This window comes from Callorhinus ursinus, unplaced genomic scaffold, assembly GCF_003265705.2.
Source record: "Callorhinus ursinus isolate GAN/ISIS: 27379988/994484 unplaced genomic scaffold, GSC_fseal_2.0 scaffold62, whole genome shotgun sequence".
NCBI classification, from domain to species: domain Eukaryota; kingdom Metazoa; phylum Chordata; class Mammalia; order Carnivora; family Otariidae; genus Callorhinus; species Callorhinus ursinus.
In genome coordinates, this window is record NW_027397124.1 from 7,683,603 (window position 1) to 7,701,964 (window position 18,362).

Below are 18,362 nucleotides of genomic sequence, written 5' to 3' on the forward strand. Positions count from 1 at the left end.
AATCTTATTAATAGCTATAAAAATAACAAGTACATGTTGAAATGGTAATATTCTGGGCAGACTAGGTTAGAAAATATACTAAAATTAATTTCACTTTACTTTTACTTCAACAGAACTACTAGAAAACCACACATGTAATTTGCGTTTGTGGCTCACATTAACCAGAATATGCATTTTAGCCAAGATCCCCAGGTATTACCATACACATTCAAGTTTCAAAAGCACTATTCCAGAAAACTGCAATTTCATTTACCTTACATGTAATAACAATTCCAATATTATTCTAGCCACCCATTTACTGAAATGCTACAAGGTATCAGGCACTGTTCTACGCAAGAGAAATACAAGTTAACAAAAATTCACTCCCTGTTCTGGTGGAATATATTCCACAGAAGGCAAGCAAAGAAAAGCTATAATATAGTTAGTTCTGCTATTAACACTTGTATTTGAAAATGCACATTTGTTCCAGCACTATTGGCAAATCAAGAAATTATTTGAGCATAACACAAATTTCCCACTTATGAGCAGTTTCACCTGTGAAAAACATTAGCTGTACCCAGATGAACCAAGCTACACAGGAATTCACAAAGCACACACCCCAAACATCTTCAAGCTACCTCAATTCAACCTATGAGTTATGAATTATATCCATCCACAATTAGTGTTACAACTTTCCGAGGGTTATTTCAGATAACCCTCCTTCCATCACTTCACAATAACTCACAAGCTGCAGCCCTTTCAAAAGATGCCCACCTCCCACAAGCTAATTTCAGGTGTTTATGAAGGTAAAGTACCATATTTATTGTACTGTTAATGTACTCCTTAACCATTTAATATGTCATGCTATGATTTTTGTTGGGTTCCTATCTCTTTAATGTGCCCCTAACTTCATTTTTCCCATAAATCCTGTGGTGGGATTTTGCATAGCATGACAACTTTCAGGGACACACAAGTCATGTTATAGCAGAATGACTCTAAGTAAGTAACATCAAGTTATGTGAAGTACAAGGAAGAACACTCAGTGAAAAGGATAGACAATGACGGGGATGGCGGTTTCAGAGTGATCGGGAAGGGTAGGGAAGGCCTTGGGGAGATGGTGACATTTAAGCACATTACTTAAGTGGAGAGTGCACCAGGAGGACACACACAAAGATGAACATCCTAGAAAGGAGCATAAAATGCAGTACTCTTGAGACAAGAACAAACTTCTTCCTGTAAGGCCAGAATGGACAGAGCAGCACAAACAAGGGCAAGAATGGTAGGTGAGGAAGCTGAAGAAATACCCAGACACCAGATTACACAGGGTCTTTTATAGGCCTTTTAAGTAACAGAGAGCCACTGGAGGGTTTTCAGAAAGAGAGTGATGTGAGCTGAGTGGCATTTTAACTGGACCACTTGTGTGGGAAATAATTGTGTGATGCAAAAAGAACACCATTCAGAGGCTTTTGCAGAGTCCTGGTAAGAGAAGGTGGTAGCCAGGAGTATAATGGTTGAATTTTAAGAACTGGGAAGTGGTTATAACTACAATCCAAGTGAAATATTTAAGCTATTAATTCTTAAAACTGGAAAGCCAGTCTCTTAGCTATATGTAACACCCTAGCTCTACCTTCATATTATATTCCCAAGTATTCCCACTTAAACAGGAATAATCTTCATCAGTCTATTTCAAAGGGTTGTGGGATCAGATGAGAAACAGTGTAAAAGGGATTTCAAAATGATAAAGTATCAGATAAATAAGTAGAAAAAAGACTCTTCTCTTAGGAGACATTTGCAACACCTAAATAACTGCTTTTGAAATGATTAACAAATAGTATCTCTGATAAGTACAGAGTCCCAGAAGCAGAGTAGTTACAGATGTGGTCCCACTTACAGAAGCCCTGTAAAGATGCCCCAGCTCACTGCTACCTTCACTCTTTCCAGCATCATAACAAAATGATAAACTACATACACCACAACCATTCTAGCACAACAGAAGACAATAAGCAGACACTTAACAGAGACAATCTAGTTTTCTATGAATTATGGACCAAAAATCCTGTACCAGAAACTTTACATCTTGCACAACTAAAGAACAGTTCAATTAAAACTGCCTTAAAAAGATCAAAGTGAACCATTCCAAAATATTTTTGATGTGAAACAGAAATACCATTATATCATTAACAATATATAACCATCCCTTTAAGAACAGAAATGTTAAAAAGTGATGTTTTAAGACAAATGACATGGATGTGTTCAAATACATGCACACGTGTCTAGGGTATATATATTTCCTAAAATTAAAAAAAAAAAAAAACACTGAAGAACTGAAATATTAGGACTACTAACCTGCCAAGCTTATTCTGTTTCTCTTGAAATGGAATACCTATTTCCTGTGGTTTTTAACTGACCTATGGAGATCCAATGCAAATATACCTGCCTACTTTACTATCTTATTATAAAGCATGGATCAATAAAAATAGGTAATATTTATCTCTTTCACTGGACTGAAATCCAAGTTATTAGTAAACTTTAGATTCTGTATGAAATTTCTAAGTTGCTTTGGAAACAAAGTACCTGAATATGAGGCCGTGAGAAAAATGGCTGCTTCCAAACGAAAAGTTTGGCAAACTTTCATGTTAAAACTCTTTTAAAAAGTAAAACACTGATGTGCTATCTTGGTCTAGAACTACACACATATATTGTGCCAATGTCAATGCCGTGGCTTTGATAAGGACTAAATTAGGTGTAACCACTGAGGACGCTGGGTGAAAGCTTTAAGACACAAGAGGATATGACTTAAAAATTTAAGTTTGTGCTATAGTAAACACCCACCAAATAAGCTATCAATATGCCTAAATGTTTCCTCTCTGACAGTGTAAACAATTTACCAGAATAGAGAGGACCAATTTCTAGAGTCAGCTCTGCCACTATTTGTTCAATTTTATACAAGTAAATTTTCTCATTTGTAAAACTGTAAAACGGATGCTATCTGTTCTACCTTCCAAGAGCAATAGGAGGATCAAAGGAGACTGTTCACTTTTATAAGTTTCTAGCATTACAAATGCAAAGCACATTTTATTTAAAACATAGTTACCTGAATAACCATAAGGCCGTGCGTGTTACCCAAGTATCAGTCTATCAGCCAATGTGAAAAGATTCAAACATTACTAAATTATATTTTAAAAAAACTATAAAAACACCAATTATCCCCAAATAGTCCCTACTGAACAATTTCTTCAAATGTTATAGTATCCTTTGTTTGAAAATTAAATGAATATACATTTCCAAATATCTCCAAACATGGCTACATGACAAAACAACATAGCCACTATGTAGCTAAAAGTTTTTCAAATCTTTAGAAACAATGGTTACCAAAACCACTAAAGGCAACTTTACTTTGTACTCAAAGATATCTAAATGCTCAGGAAACCGATGAAGAATATTTTTCAATTAGTCAACTGAGTTAAGCTATCCCCAAAAAAGAGGTTTCTAACAAGTATTCCAAATATATCTTCTAATAAGTTTCTTACAAATAATTCTGAGAGGGATGTGAAAAATAGGACAACCCCCAAGAGGTTGAAGTTTTATGGAACATCTTTCCAGAATCCTTAAGATACCTTTCATCCTATACTCATCTGCACTATCATTCTTGAGGTTAATTGGTAAAATAATCATTTAAAACAAGTCTCAAGAAAAACATACTTTAATAACTAAAGAGAAAGTGTTTTTACAATTCCACGAAAATACAAATTCAACATGTACTGTATGCTCATACTTCTGCGGTTTGGATGTCAGCCGCACTTTTCAAAACATGTTTAAGTTATAAAAACAAATCTAATGACTGTACCTTAAGATTCTTGCTTTTGGTTATTTTTAAACAAAAGACTGTTTTGCAAATAAATCACAGAATATAAATAACTTGATTCACCAAGTTAAAGAATCTTTAATTATACTCTCAACGGCCCTTAATTTACAATAATCTACACTCCCTTTAATAAATCCGAAAAGGACAAAATCTAACTCTCTTAACTGTACATATTATGCTACAGTAAGTCTTTTTTAGATTTCTACAACTGACAATCCTTCTCCTTGCTTTTACTTTTCCTAGTAAATTACTTAAAGTCCTTTTATACATTACTTTCGAACTGGCACTTTCCAAGGAAATCCAAGGTGTCATAAAAGAAATCTAGTAATCACTGTAAAAAATACATTGTGATGTAGACAGATGCCAGTAAAGCCCAACCTTGATTTTGTAAGTTCCACATTTGTTTAACCTGCTTTCTAAAATGCAAATTACAAATCATATCACATAGGCTCTTAAGTTAGTAGATATTTATTAAAGTCTATGTTTTTTTTAAAAACCTAAAATGAAAATGAAAATAACATACTAATATTAGATCAATAAACAATATACTAACATGTTCTTAAAAGTGTTTTTTTTTTTTTTTAAGAAGGAGAGGGGGAGGGAGGGAGAGGGGGAGGGAGGGAGGGGGGAAGGGAGAGAGTCTTAAGCAGGCTCCACACCCAGTGTGTAACCAGATGTGGGACTGGCTCTCACAACCCTGAGATCATGACCTGAGCTGAAATCAAGAGTCAGATGCTTAAACCAACTTAGCCACCCAGGTGCCCCCTAACCTGTTCTTAAATTAAGTTACTTACACAGGTGCACAGATCACTGCAGTTAACATTGGGAAATGGTTTTGACTTTACATCTATGAATACTTACATATATATAACTTACATTTACTTAAAAATAAAAATCTAAAAGAATACAAATGGCTGTAAAAAAAAATCATACTTATGCACTTTATAAAACTCAAGTTTCAAACACATATCAGCAATAAAATACCAGCAGTCAGTGTATAAGGACTAAATATCTAAGTATTAATGAGAAAAGAACAACCACTTCACATCTTTAAGAGAATTAACATCAAAGAGACATTCCGAACTTCAGAATGGAGATCTCATATTTTATGATAATTATTATTCATATATAGTATAAAGGAATATGGCAGCCAGGCATATTAGAAATGGTAGATAGAAATGGAGCTATTTTATTAATTAAAAGGCACCAGAAAAAGACAGATAAACAGCTAAAAAGCAAATCAGAAAGTGGGGCTTAACTTAGCAAATGACTAGATGAGAAAAATTAGAAGTTTCGTAAGAAGCATCAGCAACCAGATGCAAATAAAAAGAAAACTAAAACCCTAGAAGTATCTGGAGTTCACATAAGAAGCAAAATTAAAATCGAAATGAAGAAAAAAGGAGTACAGATAAAGTTAGCAGCTGCAACCACTACTAGCTGCCAAAAGTCAAAGCCTTTCAAACTAGTTTTTCAAGGCAAGGATCACATTTTATCTTTACTTCCAGGAATACCACACAACTGTTGCCCCATGTTTGTTGAATGAATAAGCAACAGAATGGTCTTGGGATTAATTCACCTATAAAGGAATTATCAGGTATGGTTAACTGTGAATGTTCAAAAACATTTACAGAACTTTCCCAGAGTGCCTAAACTGACTTCTTCCTGGATTTGGAGATAGAGGATACATTAACCAGACCACAATCACTAAAAGAAAATCTAAGATACTCATCTGTACCACATCCTATTTTGTCACAATCACCGAAATTTTAATAATAAAGCACAGTACAACACAAAATAAGACCTGCCTTCCAAGAGCTAACATTTAAAATGAAATCCACTATAGAAGAGTAACCGAAAATAGTATCATCTCAAACCATATCTAACACTGGAAAATCGACCCACAAAATTAAAAATATTAATAGTTTAAGTAGTTTTGCCATCAAAGGACTTGTAACACTTAATAACGAAACCCACCTCCTACTGGTTACATACAAATAAAATAAAGTTTATCTGCATAAGTAGGACAATGCTATAGCTATATTCAACAGAACTGTATTCTCCTTTCATCCAGTGTCTAAATCCTTCCATTTCAATGCAATCTTCTAACCATTAATTTCCTCAACCCAGTAACTATGGACAGAGAACACCCATGTTTCTGATTATCTGATCACACTGAATAAAGCTGATCACCCTAAGAGGCGGAAAAAGAAGACCAGAAGATGAAGGATATTTTTAAAAAGTGAGCAAAGTATTGAGAAGTTCATGGACAGAAAGCCACATGGCACTCATTTGAGTTTCCTTAGAAGCTTCTGAAAGCGCAATCACTGTTGTATATATGTATCTCAAACACGTTATCTATTAAATAGAAGATCTTACAGTGGGAAAAACCAGATGTTTTAATTACTCTAGTGAAAATGGTTTGTGCCTCAATACGTGCTTTAAACATGAAATCTGATTTTTTGGTAAAATCTGGGCAAATTAAATCTGAAAATAGTTACGGATTTACTTTTTCTTAGCCTCCTACCACAAAGAGCCTGAGGGAGGGTTATAACTGAAGGGTATCAGCACCGTACAAAAGAAATGAGGCTAACTTTAAAAAAGTTGAATATTTGTATGAAAACGGTATAAAAATTACATTAATAAAATCCTGGAGAATCTGGAAAATAGTATTTTTAAATGCTAACCAAAACCCAAAAGAATTTTTATCACAGGTGGTTTTTTTTTAACTTGTAAACAATCTCAAAAACTGTATTAAGCTTTTAAATTCATAATTTATCAGTAGGAAACACATTTGAACTCCTTATAAAAATAAATTTAAGCAGCAACAAGAATCTTAAACTGAGTCAAATAAACTGAAGACTTTACTTGAAAAGGTGAAAGTTCTTTTCTTAGAAAAATGTCCTGCATTTCTCTCAATAAAGCATATTCATAAACACATTCTCTTATTATAAGCCACTGGTATCCATTTTAAGATGCTCAGCTCAATACCTTATTTCTACAGTGACTTGTTTAGGAATTAAGGAAATTAATAGAAATAAAATATTTTGATGACATAACCATATGGTAATGTCCCCAAGCTGGAAATATCACTGCCACCTATTGTTTTACAGAGAGCTATTGTTAAGTATATGTGGAAGTTTCATCAAAAAAGCTACTCACCACCATCCCTCTCTCTAACTCTGTGAATATGCACATTTTTGGCCTTACTGTGACCTGTGCTGTCACTATATTTGTTTTCAGGACTATCAGATCTCCGCAACATTTTATTTGGTGGTGAAGGATCTGCGGCGTCTCGCATTTTTTCATGTCTGTGATCACCGCTACTGGGGTGACTCTTCGATGAATACTTAAGTGCCTGTAAAACATCACCCCCCAAAAAAGAAAGAAAGAATTGAAACTTTAAACTTAACTTCTTAAATGATTTTATCATAAAATTTGGCATATTAACTTGTTTATGAACTTATATCAATAAAATTAAAATTTCTATTTTCAATTCTGCCTTTAAGTTATTCAGACAACACCTAAGTACCTAAATTAAAATTTCTATATTCAATTCTGCCTTTAAGTTATTCAGACAACACCTAGTTACCTAAGACTCTTGTACAAATCATGTTTAAAAAAAATTTTTTTTTTTGTTAAATATCTCGTAACTACAAAAAATCAAACACCTCGGTACATTAATTCCTTAATAAATTTTTCTGGGAATTACAAAATTTACTCCAAAGTAGAAACTAGTGTACTAATTTCATCTTGAGTGCTAATTTAATAATCTTGTGTTCTACAACTGATATGCATAGACACAAGTATACATAAGCATGTTTCTGCAAACACAAAAAAAGAAAGCATCAGTTGCTCGAATTTTCTGATCCAAAAAAAACCATTTCATACCTAACTTACCTACTCTTGCAGGTATGGAAAATAATTTCAAGGTATAAAAATGTTGGTGGATATTTCTAACATAATTTAATGGAACTCCCTCACAATGGTTTAGTTTTATTTTAACACACACTTAAGACAACCATTAATAAACCAGTCTTTTACTATGTGTAATTAGTATGTTTCAGAAGGGCAGATTCAACTATGTTTAATCTTTTGACTATCCAAAGATAATGATTATACACACCAAGGGACCGAGAGTTTTTAACTTGAGCTTTAACAACTTATGCTAGCCAGTAACAGTACTATCAGCCTAGAAACTCCTTTAAGTGATTAAGTATAGAAAGTGGGAAGTGTTTATTTCTGGTGTCATCTGATAGTTACCAACCACGTATGAGATCTCCCCCTCAAAACAGGGCCCACTTCTATCACAATTTTAAAAAACCTTTACATGCAGAAACCGCAATAACAAAAAGGAACCTACATACCTAGAACCATCTATATTAGAATTATCCATAAAAAGACTTCTGGCCATAGAACGAATTATCCAAGTATCCAAAGATCTCAATTCTTACAAAGAGAAAAAGCACTATCTTTCACTAGTAACTCAACTATTTGCACCAAAAACAATTAAAATGGGGAAGGGATAGTTTAGGACACACATAAAAGTTGCAAATCAATTAGTTGTTTCTTCCCAAGCTTTCCATCTAATTCAAGTATCATTACGTTAACTTTTGGTTCCCAAATACAGTAAATATGGCTCAGAAGTCACCTATCGTCTCATCCCATCGATTCCTTCACACCGAAATAATCGAGTTAGGTTCTTCCTGGCTAGGAATGATTTTTTTTTCCTAAAAAAAAAAACAAAAACAAAACCCTGAACTTCTTCCAGTCACCTGTCAAAATAAGTCACCAAACGTTGCTGGAGAGCGCTAATAGAACCAAACACAAAATTTTAAGGGGACCGGCGGTGCTAGTTTCAGATTTGTTGCACCGAAGGGCCTGTAGCGACTTCTGAAGCCTGCGCTCGAGTAGCAGTTCCTCCCTTCCCCCCTCCGTCCCCCCACCCACCCCTCCACCCCGGCCTCGGCTGGTACCTGGTAAGGCTGCGAGTCCCCCCTCCGGTCGTGACAGCTGAAAAACAGGAAGAGAGACGGCGATATGAGACACCTCGGCGGGGGAGGAAGAAAACGGGTCCCCCCCCCCCAGCGCCTCTCCCCGCGGGAGACCTACCAAACCTACCGGCAATGAGCCCACACACAACACACACACAACACACACACACACACACACACACCCGGCTGAAAGGCGGTAACCAGGGCGAAACGCCGAGAACCCGGCCCTCCGCTGCCTCCACACTCACTCCGTCCTCGCCCGCTCGCGCGGCTGCTCCTCCTCCCAGCCCGATCCGGATCAGGGTTAACAACAAAAATGGCGGCTCGGCCAGCACCAGATAAGGAGGAACAGCCCCCCCCTCCCCGCGCCGCCGCCGCCACCGCCCCCCGCCCGCGCTGCGGCCCGGCCCGAAACGAAAAGACAATTTACCCATCACTGAGTCTCTGCTGTTTCCTCGCATACATTACCATCAATGCCCGGCCTGTGAGTGTGTGTCGGGGGAGGGGGAGAGCGGCCGCGAGAAGCGGGCGGGCGGGCGGGCGGGCGCGCAGGCGGCGGGCGGGCGGCAGGACCGGCACCAGGGCCCGGCGCGCCCTCGGCGACTCTCAGCACCTCCCCGTTACTGGCGCCGGCGTTCCCGGGCCATCTCCCTCCGCCGACACCACGCTCACTCTCAGCCCAGGCAGCCGCGCCAACTACACGGCGGCAGCGGCGAACCGGGGGGAGGGGGGCAAGAAGACGCGTCCGGCTCAGCCCCGCGGAGACCTACTGCCTCCTCCGCCTTCTCTTCCTCCTGCTCCGCCGCCTCCTCCCCTCCTCCCCCCGTAGCCGCCGCTGCCTGGTCCTTCTCCGCCTCCTGCCGCCGCCGCCGCCGCCGCCGCCGCTGGTGCCGCCGCTGCCGCTCCACCAACTACATCCGGGCAACTCGGACGCCGCGGCCTTCGGAAAACCTCGGCAGTTTCCGCCGCGCCCCTCCTTTCCCACCCTCGGTCTTCCTCCCCGCCCCGCGCGGCTCCGGAACGCCGCCTTCGGCAAACCTCGGCTCGCCCCGGCCTTCCTCTTCCTCTGAGGCCTGGCTCGCCTCCTCGCGACCCGTCAGCTCTTTCCGGTTGTCGCTTCTTTTCTTCACGCGCAAGTCCGGCCGCTGCCGTTCCAGTTTAGGGACAGTCCCGCTCGGGGACCTGCTCGAGGCTGGTCCCAGGGGCTCCGGGGTGCGCGGGGTGGGAGCCGCCTTCGGGAGGAGGACGGTGGGGCGCGAGAGGAGCCATCGCGGACTAAATAAAGGAGGCTGCGGCTGCTGCGCGTGCGCCCAGAGGCGCGGGGATGGGAGGGTGCCCTTGGGTGAGCTCTCTGGCCGCCGGCCCCCGCCCCTTCGGGCTCCGGCGGGGTGGTCGGAACGCCCCCCCCCCCCACCGTTAGGCGGCTGGCGGGCGGTTACCAAGGGGCTTCCTCGGTCGGCAGCGACGGCAGCTGCCCTCGGGGAGGTGGGGAGCGTGCCGCTGCTCCCTGCGGCCCGCTCCCGGGAGCCGGAACCCGGGCCTGGGCACCTGTCTCAGACCCGGCGCGCGCCGGGCCTTCGGTGGGCCGGGGCTGCCTGGAGCTTGCCGGTTGGCACGTTAGAAGTAAGTCTCACCCCCAGAAGCATGCAGGAAAGCGAGCTTGCCGAGCGAGGAAAGACTCAGGAGTTAAGGGCTGTCGTACCGAATGCGGGAAAGCCGTGCGCGGGTGCGGCTGTAAGGTGGACGTGCCCAGTTGGAGGAGGGAGCGCCGCTCTGGGCGGTGAATGGAAACCGAGGCTGACAGAGAGCGGGAATGCGTTACTGGGGGAAAGTGTTGAACCGCCTCTTCCTTGTTTCCTGTTTTCCGCCCCCCCCCCCCGCGGTGTCCTCCCCAGCCTCTCCTTTTTTTAATTTCCCATTTTTCTCTTCTAGTTTCTCTTCCTCGCTGAAGTTTTTTGGTGTGAGAACATTCATTCATTCATTCGGAGGTTCTGCATGTGAATAAAGACATAGGGTGTGCTGAATGAAGCTGCGACGAATTGGATTTTATAGGCCGCTGCAGGCGCAATACCAGCATTGGCATATTGGGAGGGGGGAAAAGTCGAGTATACCCCCCAAAATTAAGTTTTACTTGAGGGTAGTGGTTGATACTCAGGTGGGGTTTTTTTCCCTTGCTCTAAACTCCTTATAAGGCAGCATTAATTTAACGAAAAGATTGTAATAAACATAAACTAAATATATATTTCAACAGAAGAAAAGGGTAAAAGAGGAAACGAGAAGAAATAAGGCCCCACCAAAAACCAGTATCAAAAAGTAACTGACTGACTTGGTATCTAACAAGTTAACGTTACTGCTGGGCCTAATGAAGAGAAGGAATGATGTGGGGAAGAGGCCCTGAAATCACAACTGATTGAAAGAAATGATTACACGTCACATATGCCTGCCAGGTGTCAGGATTATTGCTGTTTTCCAGAACCAGTGAAAGCTACTTGATGCCCCATAAGCTATCAGTAATTAAAAAGACTGCCAATGACTGAAATGGGGAAAAATTCTTTTAAAAAACCTGGAGTCTTATGTGCAATTTCTTTTTTTTAAAGATTATTTATTTTAGGGAGAGCATGGGGCAAGGGGAGGAAGAGGGAAGGGGAAAGAATCTCAAGCATATTCCAGCTGAGCTCGGAGCCCCACCCAGGGCTGGATACCATGACCCTGAGGTCACTACCAGAGCTGAAACCAAGAGTTGAACTTTTTTTTTTTAAGATTTTATTTATTTGACAGAGACAAAGTGAGAAAGGGAACACAAGCAGAGGGAGTGGGAGAGGGAGAAGCAGGCTTCCCCCTGAGCAGGGAGCCCGATGCGGGGCTCGATCCCAGGACCCTAGGATCATGACCTGAGCCAAAGGCAGAAGCATTGAAGACCGAAGATAGATTTGCAGAGTACACAAAGTAGTATCTCTTATGTAGAAACTTTTTGAAAACTGGCAGCAAAATTTATTACTAATTTTTTGATGGTAATGGTGTGCTGAAATTTTGATAAATACCATTTGATGAAAAGCAGCAAACTGGAGGAAACTGTTCAAGGCAGTGTAGTCTTCATTATTCATAGATCCTATATTTGCAAAGTTGCTTACTCAATTCATAGATTCTATATTTGCAAATTTGCCTACTCATTAAAATTTGAGATCGCCAAATCAGTATGCACAGCAGTCATGGACATGCACAGAGTGGTGAAAACTTTTTTGTTTTTTTTCTTAAAGATTTTGTTTATTTATTTGAGAGAGAGAATACATGAAGGGGGGAAGGTCAGAGGGAGAAGCAGACTCCCTGCCGAGCAGGGAGCCCGATGCGGGACTCGATCTGGGACTCCAGGATCTGAGCCGAAGGCAGTTGCTTAACCAACTGAGCCACCCGGGCGCCCCAAAGTGGTGAAAAGTTTAACATTCCCAGCTGAATTTAACAAGACAGCACTGGTTAATTCTGCTCTCATACTGTAAATAGATGTGCTTTTTACAATATAAATACTTTCAGTGTTTTTGCACTTTTCATGCTTATACGTGGTTTTGCTTTTTTAAATGCCCCTCCAAGCATAGTGCTTAAGTGTTGTCTAGTAATCCTAAGCACAAGATGTGGTGTGCCTGGTGGAGAAAACACAGGTCCTAGATAAACTTTCAGGCTTATTACTGCCCTTGGCCATGATGAGTTCAGTGTTAAGGAATCAACAGTATATATATATAAGCTGTCTAAATAGAAACACATTGATGAAAATGTGACCTAAGTCGTTCAGGAACCTAACCCTGTTTTCCATAGGAGTGGGTCAGTGTTCACAGTGACTTAATAGAACTACCTTAGGGGCGCCTGGGTGGCTCAGTCGTTAAGCATCTGCCTTCAACTCAGGTCATGATCCTAGGGTCCTGCTCCGCGGGAAGGCTGCTTCTCCCTCTCCCACTCCCCCTGCTTGTGTTCCCTCTCTTGCTGTGTCTCTCTCTGTCAAATAAAAGCTTTAAAAGAACTACCTCAAATAAGAATCAACTACTTACTAAAGGACCCATCTAAACGTTATACCCAATTTTAAAAAACTCATCACCTATTTTTTTTTTTTTTAAGATTTTATTTACTTATTTGACAGACACAGCGAGAGGGAACACAAGCGCGGGCAGAGGCAGAGGGATAAGCAGGCTTCCTGCTCCGGAGCAGGGAGCCTGATGCGGGGCTCGATCCCGGAACCCTGGGATCATGACCTGAGCCAAAGGCCAACGCTTAACGACTGAGCCACCCAGGTGCCCCTCATCGCCTATTTTAAATTCCATTATCACATTGTTATAAATCCTTTACAAATACCTTCAATTCTTTTCTTCTCTCTTCCTCCATTTTACCTGTCTATACCACAATCCTGGTTATCACTGTGTGCTTCCAGTTGAATTTGGCTGGAGAAAAACAGCAATGCTAACTCTGGATTGAGCTCCTTGTATTCATCACCCTCCCCCCAGGCTAATTTCCCTAATCCATTTACCCAGCACTCTTAAAAGGCTGTTTATTTTTTATTTTTTTTAAAGGTTTTATTTATTTATTAGAGAGAGAGAAAGAAACAGCATGAGAGGGGAGAGGGTCAGAGGAAGAAGCAGGCTCCCTGCTGAGCCGGGAGCCCGATGCAGGACTCGATCCCAGGACTCCAGGATCATGACCTGAGCCAAAGGCAGTCGCTTAACCAACTGAGCCACCCAGGCGCCCCTAAAAGGCTGTTTAACAAATCTTTTAAACTAGGAAGACATCCCCCACTCATTCTGAATAAGGCATTATCTTGCTTCTTAACTCTCTAGGGAAATAGAAAAAAATTATAAATCAATAACAGCTCCCTCCTACTCACCCTTGCAACTACCAACCTTCCTACATCTGAATACACTGCTACACTCCTGTAACTATGGATAAACTGTCAAAATTCCTAAGATCAAAGTTGCCACCTTTTCCTTGAGTTCCATTTTACTCTTGGAATTGTATGCTTTCCTTACAATTTTTTTTCCTCTCAACTTGATCACTTCTGTCAACTTAAAAACATGTCTTAATAGCTACCATCATTTAAAAAACAAACAAAAAAAACGACCTGTATCTCCCTCCAAATACCCACCACCTCTTTGATTTGCTCTTCTGTACAAACTTGTCCACTTCTGCTGCTGTCTCTTAAATCCACAAATCAGACTTGATCTCCACACTCCACTGTGAAACTGCTCAATATCATCAGTAACCTCTGTGTTCTCAAATCCAATTTTATTTCTTTATCTTCATCTCATTTCACCTGTCAGCAGCATTTGACATAGCTGATGAATTACTCTCTTCCTGAAGATCTTTATCTGGCCTGCCGGGATTCCATTCTGTCTTCTCTTCTCTTCCTAAATGATTGTTGCTTAGTCTTCTTGCTGGTTCCTCCTAATTTTCTAGCTTCAAAATGCTGGAGGGCCCCAAGATTCAAATCTCACAACTTGGACTGCTTCTCTGATCTTTGCTCTCCCTCACTAGGCAATCCTATCCATGTGTCTGGCTAAATGAAACCCGCGTTTGAATCTCTAGCCTGTATCTTTCCCCTAAACACTAGGCTCACAATCAACCACCTGCCTACTCTACAGTACTGCTCAAATGTCCAGGTATCACAAACCTAATATACCCACAACCAAACTCTTAATTCCCCCCACCCCTAAATAAATTCTGATTAGGTCTTCCCTATTTCATGAAATGGTAACTCCGTTCTTCTAGTTGAGACTAGAGTCTTTGGAGTCCTTGATTCTTTCATACCTGATCCACTCCATCAGCAAATGCCACAAGTATTGTCTTCAAAATATACTCAGAGTCTGATCTTTGTTCACTACCTCCATCACATTCACTCTGGTCCAAGTCACCATCTTATCCCTAGGTCATAGCAAAGGCCTCCTAACTCATCTCCTACTTCTACACCTACTTTCTATACCTAGGTTTACTAGCTCACACAGCAGTCAGAATGATCTCTTTACAAGTCAGTATTATTTCTATCTTAAAACCCAGCGATGGCTTCCCATCTCAGAATAAAAGGCAAAGTTCTTACCATGGTCTATAAGTGAACTACCCCCTCCATATTGCCTCTGGTTTCATATCCAATGACTTTTTTACTTGCTCATTTTTCCCCCATCACTCTCTTCCCTTTTTCTCCAATATACCAAGCATGTCTGAGGACCTTTGCCCTACTATCCTGCCTAGAATGTTCTTCCCCTTTGGTCCTACTTGATTCACACTGTATCACTTCTTTAGGTCTCTACTTAAATCTCATCAGAAGGATCTTCCCTCTGAGAACGCTATATAAATGGTACTCCACTACTATCTCTCATCCTGCTCTATTTTTATTTTACTATTTGCCATATAATACAAATTTTGTTGCCTACAAAATTACAAAGAAAATAGAAAAATATTGTTCATTCCTAAGAGGAAAAGACGTGGTTATAAGATCCAGTCCTGCTGTCATAAATAAGGAAAAGCTGGCTTATAACTAATACCAATAAAATACTGTATTAGATAGCATTTGAAAATTTACATAACTGCCTGTATAGCAAATCTTAAACTATTAGCATTCCTCTCTTTTGAGAGGTTACAATTTTGTAAGTGCACAAAAGACCCATATTTCTTTTTTTTCTTTTAGATTTTATTTATTTATTTGAGAGAGAGAATGAGAGACAGCATGAAAGGGAGGAGGGTCAGAGGGAGAGGCAGACTCCCTGCTGAGCAGGGAGCCCGACGCGGGGCTCGATCCTGGGACTCCAGGATCATGACCTGAGCTGAAGGCAGTTGCTTAACCAACTGAGCCACCCAGGCACCCCAAAAGACCCATATTTCAACCAACAGATTAACACATATCAACTAATAGAGGGGGAGAACTATCAGCCCATAGACTATAGGTGACCATGATTTTAATGTGATCCTATTCACGGCAAATCAAAAAGTGAAGTTCTCATGTTTCTGGTTGTAAAAGGGGTTAAAAGAGGTTTTGCTAGAATTTCTAAAAGATCACAAAATAATAAATGTATTCTCTGAAATTTTTACCTACTCTTTTATTTATTTAATTTATCAGAGAGAGTGCACACAAGCTGGGGGAGCAGCAGACAGAGGGAGAAGCAGGCTCCCTGCTGAGCAAGGAGCTCTGATGTGGGACTTGATCCCAAGACCCTGGGATCCTGACTGGAGCTGAAGGCAGATGCTTAACCATCTAAGCCACCCAGGGATCTCTACCTAATCTTTGCATTTCTCTTTTTTCTCTGTCCTTGACTTCCTCTCAAACAGGATAGTATAGTGGTTAAAAACACGGCTTTTGGAATCAGAATGACAATGTAGAGCTCTGACTACATTATTGACTGACAGGCAGTGTGATGTTGGGCAAATTACCGAAATTTCAGAGATTATACTTCCTACTCTCTAAAATTGGCTTGATAGGGTATAGGGCTGTTTGTCAGAAGTAAATGAAATCACTTTACGTAAATGTGCAGCACCTGGCACATACATGCCCCCACTGCCGGCGGTTATCATTCATTCATTCAAAAAACATTATTGACCTCAGTATCATGTCTTGGGAACACAGTATTAAGCAAATTCACTTGGTTTCTGCTTCTATGGAGTTTATATTTTAATATATAACTTAAAAGGAGATCATTTGAGTTCTCAGAGTTGTGATGTGAGGCTTTCATTCAAGTATGTGGAAAAATAGGAAAACTGCCCCAAAAATTGCTATTTAGAAATGAGGAGTAAAAATCTCCAGGACAGCACCATATCAGTATATGATGTATCTTTTTAAGCAGAGATAACAATGTAAATAGTTGACAGATCCAGAGTTCCTTATTTACTCATGTAGAGGCAGTAGAGGTAAGCTCTGGATTTACAAACTGGCCACTTTTTTCCCCCCCCAAATTGGCTACTTTTTAAAGTCCTACCAACTGATAGATAGTAAAGTACAGCCAAGATGGAGAACTATACCCTAAACCCTTTGCCTCTGTCTGGCAAAACTGCAGCCTGAATTAACCCAATCATTCACTTTCTCAATGCCTCTGAGCAATTGCACACTGCTGAAGACTATTGGACAGTACAGTAGACTGATTCCACTAAAATCTCATGATCACCAAAATCAAATGAACCCCCAGTACATCTAGGCAATCTTTTATTTCTCTCTTCAACTATCTCGCCACTTTAACAAGGTTTTCAAACTTCCACTCTCCTCAAATCTGTCCCCCTCACTTTACTACCTCCCCTTTACTCTCAGCAGATAACATCACCACTTTCCTCCCAAACTGAAGCCACCAAAGGGAAATTTCTTCCTGCTTCCAAATATGCAAATCTACCTACAGTCATCCTTCTCCCTATTTACTCAACAATGTATAGAGTACCCACTATGTGCTGGGGATACATCAATGAACCATACAAAGAAAAATCTTTACTTCCCCCTGGGCTTTGAGCTTATATTTTAGTGGGGAAAGACAGGAATAAAATAAGTGATATGATGATCTAGAAAGTAGGAAGTACTATGGAGAAGAATGAAAGGTTATGGGAAGGAGCGGGATTAAGGAGTAATATTTTAAATAGAGTAGTCATTGAGCAGATGACATTTGAGCAAACACTTGAAGGTGGTGAGAGAGCAAGCTGTATGGGTGTTTGGAGGGGAGTATTCCTAGCAAAGGGAACAGCAAGAGCAAATGTCTAGAGGCAGGAATGTGCCCAGTGTGTAAGAATAATAAGGAAAGCTGTGGGGTGAAATGTCACTGAGGGGAAAAGTTTCAGGAAATGAGATCAAATAGGTTAAAGGAGGGAATGAAGGGGCAGATCATGAAGGATCTAATAGGCCATTGTAAGAAGTTTGGCTTTTATTCTAAGTGAGATGAGAAGCCATTGGAGAGTTAAAAGCAGAAAAGTGATGCTGGCTACTGTGTTAAGAATAGTCTATATGGTAAGGAAGGAAGCAGGGAAACTACCTAGGATGCTACTGCATTGTCCTAAGGTCACTGTTTCAAAAACAGGAGTTAAACTTCCTCTTTAAGGCCACTTCCTTAACATATACTTTCCTCCCACTCTTGAGTTACTTTAGACTAACAAGTATCCCTTTCTTTGTATAAACTCTCCCTTTAACCTGGATCATATCCATTATTTTTAAACAGATCTGAATCCTATGTCAAAAAAACACTTCCTTGACCCCATTTGCTGCCCTGTCACATTCCTCACTTCAGCCAAATTTCCAGTAAGCCTCGTCTCTGGCATCTCACTGGTTTCATTGTTCACCCCTTTATTCATATTCCATGTTACTATCATCTGACATCTGCCCCTTTAATATCACCAAAATAGAGATTCCTAAAGTAGTGGTTCTTCAAGAGATAGTGCTAATTCTCCAGGGGACATTTTGAGATATGTGGCAGTACTTTTTGGTTTTGATTTGTATATTTCTGGTTATGACTTAAGGGTCAAGGGTGCTACTGGTGATTAGTTGTCAGAGGTCAGGGATACCTAACATACTGCAATCTGTAGGATAGTCT

The 18,362-nt window shown here is 40.7% G+C and overlaps 1 protein-coding gene across 7 annotated transcripts in view; it reads right to left on the bottom strand.

The window, feature by feature from the left end:
- WAC (WW domain containing adaptor with coiled-coil) overlaps positions 1-10,560 on the bottom strand; it is an 84,662-nt gene extending 74,102 nt beyond the window's left edge. For 2 of the 7 annotated variants that reach the window (XM_025885877.2, XM_025885870.2), the window contains exons 1-3: positions 9,266-9,404; positions 8,818-8,854; positions 7,004-7,199 (exon numbers count right to left, since the gene is read on the bottom strand). In XM_025885877.2, the coding sequence (XP_025741662.1) occupies positions 7,004-7,199; positions 8,818-8,854; positions 9,266-9,306 (274 nt within the window). In that variant the 5' untranslated portion in view covers positions 9,307-9,404. Of the gene's footprint in view, positions 1-7,003; positions 7,217-8,816; positions 8,855-9,083; positions 9,177-9,265; positions 9,405-9,873; positions 10,008-10,537 lie in introns of those variants that run through there. The other 5 variants (XM_073885490.1, XM_073885489.1, XM_025885874.2 and 2 more) reach the window with 4 other exon arrangements.
- Between the last annotated feature and the right edge of the window lie 7,802 nt (positions 10,561-18,362).